We start from the raw sequence: 12,361 nt of genomic DNA on the forward strand, positions 1-12,361 counted from the left end.
TTGATTGAGAAATCCCCTGCAGAACCTTGGAGATCCATCAAATTTAGCTGGCGTTGGAAGATGAAGATGTGGACTGGAAATGGGTAAGGTGGGTGGGGTTACAGCTGGTGTCACTGTGGTGGACGCACCGGACGTGCCAGGTCCACGGAGGGTCGTTTGAATCCCATCCAGCCGTGTAGAGAGATCCTGGAGACAGCGGATGATGTGGCCCTGTGCAGCCTCCTGATGTTCAAGTCGGGCTGCCAGTTCTTGCATTGGCCTGGCCGCTTGATCCTGGTCTCCGGCTGGATTCATTAGGTCAGTGCTTACTGTCACAACTGAGGGCCTGAGCTGACGGGAGGCAGCCTCAGTTGTAGGGGCTGAGATGTAACGGAACCTGGGAGGTTGTATCAGACCCCTAGACATGTAAGTAACATGTAGAATAACTGCCCGAAGGCGTGACCACGACAACCAGGATAAAAGTCAATGATGTTTATTATGACAAACTCCGTAACACAGCAGCAGTAAAGGAAACATAAAAGTCAACAGAGGATAAATACAATTCCTGGGTACTACAGGGTGGCAAGGGCCACAGGCACTGGTAGAGTGAGACAGTTCTTATAATCTTCTAGTTGGAAAGTCCTTACCAGACCTGACTTAAGCAATGGAGAGAACCCAGGATCGTACCAGCTGGTGTTCCAGGAAAGGCTGGGTTGCTGAAGATAAAACGGCTGCTGTGGATACTGGCTGGAACCAGACTGTTGTTGGTACGGAGTGGATACTGGCTGGAACCAGTTAAATAATAAACGAACTTGAGAGCGATGAAATAATAATGAAGTTTGGAGTTTAAGAGCGGTGAAATAATAATACCGGTGGAGAGTGGTAAACTGCAGAAAGGACACCGGCCCTTTAAGAGAAGCTGTACACTGCTGGAAGCTGGGCTGGAAGCAGGTGATTGATGAAGTTTGGAGTTTGAGAGCGGTGAAATAATAATACCGGTGGAGAGTGGTAAACTGCAGAAAGGACACCGGCCCTTTAAGAGAAGCTGTACACTGCTGGAAGCTGGGCTGGAAGCAGGTGATTGATGAAGTTTGGAGTTTGAGAGCGGTGAAATAATAATACCGGTGGAGAGTGGTAAACTGCAGAAAGGACACCGGCCCTTTAAGAGAAGCTGTACACTGCTGGAAGCTGGGCTGGAAGCAGGTGATTGTTGTAACTGGAAACAGGTGAGTCCAGAATGGATCGGAGAGTCAGGCTACACCGCAGATGGAATGCTGGTGCGGGTCTCTATAGCAGAAGTCTGGAGACAGGAGCTGGAACCTGGAAGACAACCACAGGAGAGAGACAAACTGGAACTAGGTTAGACAACCAAAGCACTGACGCCTTCCTTGCTCAGGCACAGCTTACTTATACCTGCAGCAAGGAAGGGGTTGGCTAGGCAATTATGCAAATCAACAATACAGACAGCAGATTGGTGGAAATGCTCAGATGACAAAATCCAAGATGGCTGCGCCCATGCAGACACTTGGAGGGAAGTTTGGTTTGTAATCCATGTGAGAATTGAAACAGTAATGGCGACGCCGGCCACAGGAGACAGGAGACGCCAGACTGACAAGCGCACATTTAACCACGCGGGCACAGCGGAGGCCGCGGCTGATGAAATCACCACTCTGACATTCTGCATGTGGAAACTCAGGAACAGCGGGATCCGGTCCTGGAACGCTGAGCCAGCCTTAGGAGGCATCTGAAGGGTAAGTAATGGCGTCCAGATACCCGGATCGTGACACAAGGCTTTTGGGTAAACAATATTTTTGTCTTCCCACCTCCATTTCTGTCAGTTATTGTAAGTAATTGATTTATGGTTATTTTAGTCAGTTATTTCAGGACATTGAATTATGGTAATTTCTGTCAGTTATTACAGTTAATTAAAATTGCCATCCAAATACAACCAGTGGAATGCCCAGGACAGGCTCCCTGTGTCAAAGTTCTTCCCAGCGTACACCAACAGGAGATCCCACCAGTACCACGGCCTCCTAGTATGTCTTTTGCGATACAATGTTACCACTTTGAACTTTTCTTTCAAATCCATCCAATGAAAGGCACAGAACAGGCTCACCGACTCACAGTTCAGAATAGTGCATTCTGACGTGAGGTCCAACAGACCCCAACCCTCTAGTATGTCTTCTGGGATGCAGTGTTTCCACTCTGTGAAGTTTTCTTCCAAATCCATCCAGTGGCAGGCCCAGAAAAGACTTGCACACACCAGCGGGAGGTCGACTTGAAACCCAACCACCTAGTATGTCTTCTGGGATACCACGTTACCACTCTGTGACATTTTCTTCCATATAAATCCAGTGGAAGGGCCAGAACAGGCTCCTTGAGTCAAAGTTCTGCTCAGCGCATTCCACCGTGAGGTCTGACCAGGCCCCTAACCCCCCCCTAAAACCTGTCTAGGATCCAACTGGACCACTTCGTGTTGGTTTCATCCCTATTTAGAAGAATCTTCTACTGAACTTGAATAGGGTCCATAGGCATGTATCTTTTTTTTATCTGCTGCATCATAAGATGATATAAATAACACTTTGTTAATAGTAAATAACTTATTTTACCCTAATGTTCCAGCCCTTTCTTAGAATTAGCATATAATTTACTGTATTTGCCCACCCATGAGTATATTGTTACTCACACAGGACTTGAATATGGGATTATAGCTACTTTCCATAAAAAACTACTATCATGTTGCTGCATAAGACATGTTTCATATGCTTCACTGCCACAAACTGCTTTAATTTTTTATTTTCATCAATGCAAACTACTTCAAGAAATGTCTTAATGATCTGATGTTGGTAATAAATTGCTAGCACCTGTTGCTTATTGCTGTACATTTAGGCCCAAAACAGTCTTCTGGTAACAAGTAAACTGCCAGTTTAGTGATTCAACTTCTTCCACCTGTGTTACTATAAGACTCTTTTGGATTTATTGCTTGTGCTTGACTGTGACTCTGGGGGGTATACTTTCTATTCCTATTATTATTGATTTTAAATGAATCTAAATTGATATTGAGTTTCAGGTGCTATAACACACGTGTACTAATTATTTTTTATATTCATTTTTAAATGTTAGTACATGTTATAGCCCTAGCCCTAGTACATGTTATAGCCCTAGCCCTAGTACATGTTATAGTCCTAGCCCTAGTACATGTTATAGCCCTAGCCCTAGTACATGTTATAGCCCTAGCCCTAGTACATGTTATAGCCCTAGCCCTAGTACATGTTATAGCCCTAGCCCTAGTACGTTATAGCCCTAGCCCTAGTACATGTTATAGCCCTAGCCCTAGTACATGTTATAGTCCTAGCCCTAGTACATGTTATAGCCCTAGCCCTAGTACATGTTATAGCCCTAGCCCTAGTACATGTTATAGCCCTAGCCCTAGTACATGTTATAGCCCTAGCCCTAGTACATGTTATAGCCCTAGCCCTAGTACATGTTATAGCCCTAGCCCTAGTACATGTTATAGCCCTAGCCCTAGTACATGTTATAGCCCTAGCCCTAGTACATGTTATAGCCCTAGCCCTAGTACATGTTATAGCCCTAGCCCTAGTACATGTTATAGTCCTAGCCCTAGTACATGTTATAGCCCTAGCCCTAGTACATGTTATAGCCTTAGCCCTAGTACATGTTATAGCCCTAGCCCTAGTACATGTTATAGCCCTAGCCCTAGTACATGTTATAGCCCTAGCCCTAGTACATGTTATAGCCCTAGCCCTAGTACATGTTATAGCCCTAGCCCTAGTACATGTTATAGCCTTAGCCCTAGTACATGTTATAGCCCTAGCCCTAGTACATGTTATAGCCCTAGCCCTAGTACATGTTATAGCCCTAGCCCTAGTACATGTTATAGCCCTAGCCCTAGTACATGTTATAGCCCTAGCCCCAGTACATGTTATAGCCCTAGAAACAAATCAATTTAGATCTATTTTACGTGGACGAAAAATGACCTTTAGTAGATATAGGGGTCTATTTTGTAAGCTTTAGATGGAGATAAAGTCAACGTAGAAAGTACCAGGCAATCCGCTCCTAACTGACATGTCACAGGCTGGGTTTGAAAAATTACAATTAGGAGTTGATTGGCTGGTACTTTATCTCCGTCCACTTTATCTCCATCCAAGGCTTAGTAAATAGACCCCATACTCCCAGATGATCATTCTACTAACTCATTAGTCATCGATCCCTGCCTTCCCTTTCAACTCAGCTATAAGTTTTGTGGACTCTCTGTAATCAGATGGACAGTGTTGATTTCTGTAAAAAAATGGACTTCAATTCTTAAGTGTTCCTTTGACCTCCTTATACATGCGAATAAAACATTTTTAGGTGGGATTTGTTGTTGGATCTTGCAGTTTTGGTTTGGGTGCCAATTTCAAGAGTCAGTGGGGCTGACCGCTGATCTGGTCTGTTACAGCTCTCAGCCAATCAGCATGTCCCCATAGTCTTTAATGGGGAAGATGGCATCCCGTACCACTCTGACACCGCCACCCGCACTGCCGATGCTGCCACCTGCACTGTTGACACCCACACTGCCTGCACCCCCGGACTGAGGACAATTCTGGCACTCCTGCACTGCTGACACAACTGGCATCCTCGCACTGCTGACTAAGCTGTCACCCTCACACTGCTGACACACCCAAGCACTGAGGACACCGTCAACACTCCCGCATTGCTGACCCTGTCAGCACCTCTGCACTGAGGACACTGCCAATACTCCTGCACTGCTAACACTACCAGCACAGCAGTAGCACTAACACCTCCAGCTTTGCTGCCACTAGAATGCACTTGACCAACAATCGCTATTATTGTGGACCTGATTTGAAGTTGAATATGGCCTCATCATTCGCAAACGCATTTATGTTTGCTGTTGAGCAGGACATCTTTATTGCAGACTCTGTGATAGCCACTTAGATCCTTGCTTTCTATCGGTATATAGACAATCTTTTCGTCATTTGGGGAGGATCAAAGGAATCCTTTGTAGAGCTCATTAATCACCGCAACTGTACAAATAGCCCAGTTAAGTTTACTAGTTCTACTGACAAATCATCAGTCAATTTTTTAGGTGTCACCATCACTAAAAATTGCTGCCGTTTGAGCATATCTTTATTTAAAAAACCTAAAGATAGGAACAATTTTCTGCTTACATCTAGTGCACATCCTAGTTTTTGAGAGCATTACGGATCTCCAGTAATAGTGAGGCTGATTTACAACAGGTTGATACTATGGGCAATATTTACTAATATTCGTGTTTGAGTCGGTTTGTGTAGTGTTTAAACTCGTTTTGTATCGGGTGCATTTTCATGCAACTTTTTGAATCCATATATGCAAAGTTACGAAGCAGTCGACTTTATGGTTTTCGTGTTTTCCGATGTCGATGCCAGTCGGTTTTTTTTGGCACATTTACGGCCGTTATTGTCGTTTGCATACGTGTTTTTGTTGTATTTGCTGGGTTTTTTCCTAAGTTAAACGCGGCAGGGGTTTTTTTTCCCCGCGGCCGCATTTTCACTTTCAGTTTCGATTTTCATCCCCGTTCGTGATTGGTTGTGTTTCAGATGGTAGGAGTGTCTGTGCGCAACCATATAAATACGCCCCAAACCGTCCGCACCTCGTGGGTTTAGTTAGTGGTGAGGAGGAGGGAGGTTGTGCTGTGGAGGTAGGTGAATTTGTGGTTTGGTGAGGAGTGATGGTAGCGATTTCTGAGTGTGGTATTGTGTTTGAAAGTCGTCTTGTCATTCTTGTTGTCTTGTAGTTTGTGGTTTTGTTTCATTTTTAGTCCAAGTTATTTTTCTTTATAGTCCCTTGTCAGTGTTTGTGTGTGTGTGTGTGTGTGTGGATGTGTGTGTGTGAGTTGTGTAGTGGTAGTGGAGGAGTGTGTTGTTTGTCTATTTTTTTTCTGTGTTAACTGTTTAGACACACAATTATGTGTGACTCAGAGGTGGGTGAGGTGGAGGGTGTGAGTGAGGGGGAGGAGGTTGGTCAGGTGGAGGAGGTGAGTGTTAGTGAGGTTAGTGAGGTGGAGGAGGTGGGTGAGGTTGCTGCAGCAGCCTCAAGTGATAGTGACAGTCAGAGTGCTCCGCAGCCACGCACCACTACTAAGACTGGGCGGAATGTAAAGTTTAGTTTTGCTGAAAATGTGGCATTGGTGCGTGAGCTGATGAAGTATCAGAGGCAGCTATTTGGCCCTGAGTCCGCCAAGGTGCCAACACGGAGGAAGACGGTGTTGTGGGCGAAAGTTATTGCTGCTGTCAATAGTGAGGGGGTGGTCAAGCGGACGGAGGACACGTGCCGCAAACGGTACTATGACATAAAGCGACGTGTCAAGTCCAAAATGGCCAAGGAGGCCAAGTCGGCTCGGAAAACCGGTGGTGGGCAGCCCTATATCGCATGATATCTGGAGTATGAGGAGCCCATGCGGAGTGTAATACCTCCTGAAGTAGCCTCTGCAACCCATGTCCGGGATTCAGATAGGCCCAGGAAGAATGGTGAGCATGTGTATTTGCATTTACATTCTATGACTTTTTTTTGTTTTGTTTTTTTAAATGTGTGTCATGTGACGTTGCATATTACTCCCATCTTCAAGTGTGTGTCAGCAAATACATTGTTTTGGTTAATGTTTTATACAAAAGCCAATGTAACATCTTACTTTATTGTATGTCATGTGTTTTTTTGAAAGATATTTTGCATGTGTAGTTTGGACTTGGTGTGTCTCTGAATTGTCCTGCAATAATGTTTTCCTTTTGGGCGTTTTTTATTAAAAAATTGTGACTATGTTTTATATTTATGTGATCCGTGTGCAATGTTTAAAAAACAGTGGTTGTCATGTTAGAGGCTGGAGTAGTGGAAAGTGGTTTGGAAACCACTTACATGTGTAATGTCATTATTAGATAATGTAAAATTTTTAAACAAAATAACACTATTTCATTGATAATTTTTAGCTTGTATTTGTACCGTGACACCACACTGCAGTGTAATTTTTAAAATATTGCTACATTTTGGTTTGGCTCATATAGTGGTAATGTGTGTTTGGAGTGCCACATCACAGAGCAATTTATATATTGCATCTGTAATATTTATCCTTTCAATACAAAATGAAGATGTGTGTGTTTTTGGTTGGTAATGTTTTTTTTTTACTTGTGGCCTATGTCAGTGTCCTGTACATGTTTTCCTGTGTTGATTTTGCCATAGTGCATATGTCTATTGGACAATATTTATTGTTTTATGTTTGTTTTTTTTGTTTCCGGTCCTTATGTTTTTTTTTTTAAAAACCAAGCATTTCTTAAAGAATAAATGTTTATAAGCATAATGGGTGGATGTATCCACAATAGCATGAATAATAGTTTTTTTTTTAATTTATACAGTGTTTGAAAAAAGCAGTACTACTCGTCGGCCAGTAACTCCTTTCACATCTGATGATGATGAAAACGCTGCGGAAGCAGGTAAAGTGTCCATTGTAGTATAGGGTATGTTTGTTAAGGAATGGCCATAACAAAATTGCACTTTCATTAAAAGGTCCATCAATAGAAGTATGGAGCAGCAGAAGTGGCACTTCTGTAAGACATCACCACAAAAAACCTGTGTCCGAAAAGAAAGCAAGGTCGTATGTCGCGGGCCAACCACAGCAGGCTACCCCGCCACGAAGATTATCGTCCGTATGTTCTGTCCCCCCACTCCAAATCTTGGACACACCTCCAAGACGTCATCCACACTCCCCTCATCTTGATTGTGAGTATCAAACTGAAATAAATGTTAAAAATTTCATGAACGTAATCAAACTTTTTTATAACCGCATTAAGGCAAAACACATCAAAAACTTAGGTACTTACCGCAGTAAGTAAAAGCTGAAATGAAATCCAAGCTAAATGGCCTTGTCCACATCCAGTAAAGATATGTATGTCCACTTGAGCCATACAGTATGACATTGTGTGTAAGATGCTGCAACAAAAAAGCATGTTTTTTTAATGAAAAAAGTAAGGTTGTTTTTCCAAATTTCACATGTGTGTTTGAGGTAACATTGCAAAATACATATAAAAACATTACTATGTTTGTTTGATCAAAGCTATAAGGTAACACATTATGGATTCCAATGTGTTTTTATGGTGGAGTATGTGTGAGCTACAATAAAACTAAAGTGTTTGCTTTAACAATTAAGTAACCAGACACATTTGCCACAAACAGGCATATGTATGTATTTAAGTTATGAGTGATGATGTTGCTAGGCAGAATAGTTGAAAGCAACAGTGAATGACATGTGTTCCATGTGTAGTGATTTGTTTACATTTCTCAAACATATGGATAGCTAACGGAGATTTGTTTAACATTTCAGCTTCTAGTCCTGGGAACAGCATCCCTCCGCAACAACAGCAACACAGTGACATGGAGGAGACAAACATCTTAGAAATACAGCCATTAAGGCAAGGAATGAGCCCCCCAGCACCTGTGAGTACACCACCACAGCAAAGCACACCACCACCAGAACACAGCCCAACAACACCAGTAACACAAGGCCCTGATCAGGTGTTTTGGTCCATTTGGGCTAGACAGCAGGCCACTAATGAAGATTGCCTGCGTAGGCAGACACAAATGTTTGCAAGCCTACCATCTCACCTCAGAAGAATATCAAGAAATCTGAGTAGACAAAATGAACAAACAACCAGAATAGGCAATACCATGGAACTCATGCGTACAGACATTACACAGGTCATGGGCAACTTACAGTGCATAATGGAAGAACAGCACAGACTAATGGAAGAACAGCACAGACTAATGGAAGAACAGCACAGACTAATGGAAGAACAGCACAGACAACAGCAAAGTTATATGAACATTTTTCAAAACAATCAAAAGATTAATGAAAGTTTATTCCGAATTGTAGACAATCAAAATGCTGCTACATGTGAACTCAATGCCACCCTCGCTAACCTGAATGAAACACTCAGATGCATGCACCAACAGCAAACAAGCAGCACTTCTGGTACGACTACTCCAAATATCACGCCAGTCTCATCACCACGAAGACGCTCCACCAGAGCATGACAACATGACAGTGCTAAAGGCAAAGGGCAGGACAAGCAGCCACCAAAAAAAAAACGTGAAAATAATACAAGTTAAACATTTGTGATAAGTAACTCAAAATAGTTAGTAAGTGTTTGTTTGGCAAAAAATATATAACACTTAGCTCCTTGACAATTTTTACAACATCATTAATTATAAGTGGTACAAACAACAACATAAAATTTGTACGCACATTTATTCTTTTCCATTTTTTTTTGTATTGGAGGAGGGAAATGTTGATGGAGCAGCACATACATGTTAGCAGGAAGTAAACTGACCACTTGATTTTTTTCTAATCATTACTCTTTCTAGATTCCAATCATTCTCTTTTCCTGCAGACAATCCAAATTACAATGTTATTGATAACTATTTTACCTTTCTTCTCTATACAACATTACAAGAAGAACACAATTGAGTTGCGTAAAAAGCTTTTAATATGTTGGCATTGAATTTTTAAAAAAACATTGTCAAAATGAATGTCAGTATTGTTTGGACATGTTTGTGTGTGTTAAAAATTAGTAAGAATGTTATTACACATGATGCAGAAACCAACAAATAAGAACTTTTTAACCAAAAAACAAAGAATGTGTATAATAATGTATATATGTGGCAAACTGTGTATTTACTTACACATCATCAAGTTTACTGCATCAAACATTAGGAAATAAATTATTCCTGATTACAGTAAGTTTGTGTCTCTTAAATATGATGGAGCATCACACATAGGGACACATGTATTCCTCAAGGCTAACATATTATATGTTGAGGAGTGTTTTTTGGGAACACAGGTTCTCAAACTTGGCCCTCAGGACACCACACAGTGCATGTTTTGCAGGTCTACTCACAGAATCACAAGTGACATAATTAGCTCCACCTGTGAACCTTTTAACATACGTCTGTGAGTAATTCATACACCTGTGCTTCTACTGGGTTACGTGAAAAACATGCACTGTGTGTGGTCCTGAGGGCCGAGTTTGTGAACCCGTGCATTAGGACGTTACACACAATGATAAAGTGAAATACTAAATGGATTATGTGGGCTTGTAATAAATTAGCACTGCAAGTTTACGATCACTTATCCAGACTTAATGCATGCCACTCATAATCTGTTGTTTTGAGTTTAAAAATACACACAATACACATGCGACATTTGTTTTGCATAAAGCGAGGGTATGTTTGTATGTGTCAAGGAGACAGACACATTCTGAGTAATGGTTTTGCCAATAAAAATGGCAAAACATCTATTTATGATTACACAACAAATGAAATAAGCAAACCAAACTTACCTTAGAAATAGCGAGTGATGAGCTCTTGCCTAACCTGCCTCCCTACATCTGTACTCCAAGTATCACCAGATGTCTCTAATTCCTCTGCTTGCTGGCTTCTTTCTTCCTCCTCCTCCTCCTCAACATGTGGCAGATGTTGTTGCAAACACATGTTATGAAGAAAGCAGCAGCAGAACACAATTTGAGTCACCTTGGAGGGACTATACAACAAAAGGCCACCAGACTTATCCAGACACCGAAACCTAGATTTCAGCACACCAAAACATCTTTCTATCACATTCCGCGTGGACTTATGTGCATGATTGTAATTGTGTTCAGCAGGGGTATCAGGTCGGGACAATGGAGTTAGAAGCCAAGAGAATCAGCCATATCCTACATCACCTAAAAGACAGATATAGTAACGTGATTCATGTTAAGATACAGCAACACATAAGTAACACACTGTGGGGCAGATGTATTAACCTGTAGAAGGCATAAGGAAGTGATAAACCAGTGATATGTGCAAGGTAATAAAGGCAGCAGACAATCTGTTCCTAAATGTTCATTTACATATTGGAGCTGATTGGCTGGTGCCTTTATCACCTTGCACAGATCACTGGTTTCTCACTTCCTTATGCCTTCTACAGTTTAATACATCTGCACCTGTATTTGGACAAAGTATATGCAAGCCTACACATATCAAATTACATACCCAGCAGCCATCCATCTGGCATTTGTCCGTTTTCAAACTTATCAAAGAGGGATGACTGACTGAGGATGAAGGAGTCATGGCAGCCCCCAGGGTAACCAGCAACAACACTCATTATTTTGAGATTTGCATCACAAACCACCTGCACATTTGTGGAGTGTTCGAAATGGCGATTAGTATATATGTGCTGCCTGCCCATAGGTGGTCTCAGCTGAATGTGTGTGCAATCTATGGCTCCAAGCACATTGGGCATGCCAGCCAGCTCATAGAAATCTACCCTGACGGCATGCCACTGAGACTCCTGGGTAGGGAAGCAGATTGAGGCCTCGATGTGGGGCTGCAAAACAGCCAACACCTGTGTGTATATTTTAAAGAACAATAAACATGAGATTTTAGGACAGAACTGGCCACCGAGAAATTAAAACAAACAAAAAACAGAAGAGGTAGTTAGGTATACATCACCTGTGTTAAGATTCTGGAAAATGAGGGCTGTGAGATTCCTATGACATCCCCAGACACAGCCTGAAAGCTGCCAGTAGCCATAAAGTGCAACACAGTGCAGGCCTGAGACAGAGCGAGAGCGTGCTGTCTCAGGGTCTAGGCCCAGTTTGACAAGGTCATACAGACGGAAAATGTTGTTACGATTTAGATGGAACATCTGTATGACCTTATCATTGGACAATGCGTTCAAGTTTAAACGCCCCCTAAAAAAACGAGGCCTGCGCAGCCTCCGCGGAACCTGTACAACCTGCTGACCATGTTCAGTTTCTTGGCCCTGGGTACTTACAGGCTGATGTCTAAGTCTGAGGAATCCCACAGCACACAAAAGATCACTGGCCCACAGTCCTGCTGCCATTTCTGAGTGTAGGTGTATTGAAATGGGCCTAACATCTTTTTATAGGCATCCTAATTCAGGTGTGATTGATTTTTGAGTTGCAACACATGTAAACACGATTGAAAAAAGCAGGTCTATTTTTTTGCCGCTTTTTTTACCGATTCGCAAAAAAATACGACCGCAATTGAGCACTCAGAAACTAACACCCAAATACGAATGAATAGTGAATTCCCGTATTGTATGAAATAACAGCCACGTTTGACCGATGGTCTATTCATTCGTATTTCGGAACTTTGCAAATCAAACCATTACGAATAGTCCAAACACTGCCGAGATTGGTGCTTAGTGAATTCCCGGATTGGGATTTAGAAAAAAAACACAAAGTAGTGGTCCAAGTCAGTACCTGTTGGGGGACTCCCAGGGAATACCCAGTGTAGCAGGTCCCTTATTATTACTCCAGTCTAATGCTGACAGTAG

The 12,361-nt window shown here is 42.2% G+C and overlaps 1 protein-coding gene across 1 annotated transcript; it reads left to right on the forward strand.

The window, feature by feature from the left end:
* The first annotated feature begins 7,358 nt into the window (after window positions 1–7,358).
* LOC134916965 (uncharacterized) lies at window positions 7,359–9,730 on the forward strand. The gene is made up of 3 exons (XM_063920257.1): window positions 7,359–7,460; window positions 7,534–7,746; window positions 8,348–9,730. Exon 3 carries the CDS (start codon window positions 8,398–8,400, stop codon window positions 9,055–9,057), a length of 660 nt encoding a protein of 219 aa, XP_063776327.1. The 5' UTR covers window positions 7,359–7,460; window positions 7,534–7,746; window positions 8,348–8,397; the 3' UTR covers window positions 9,058–9,730.
* Window positions 9,731–12,361: the final 2,631 nt, after the last annotated feature.

Source organism: Pseudophryne corroboree, chromosome 1, assembly GCF_028390025.1.
Source record: "Pseudophryne corroboree isolate aPseCor3 chromosome 1, aPseCor3.hap2, whole genome shotgun sequence".
NCBI lineage: Eukaryota > Metazoa > Chordata > Amphibia > Anura > Myobatrachidae > Pseudophryne > Pseudophryne corroboree.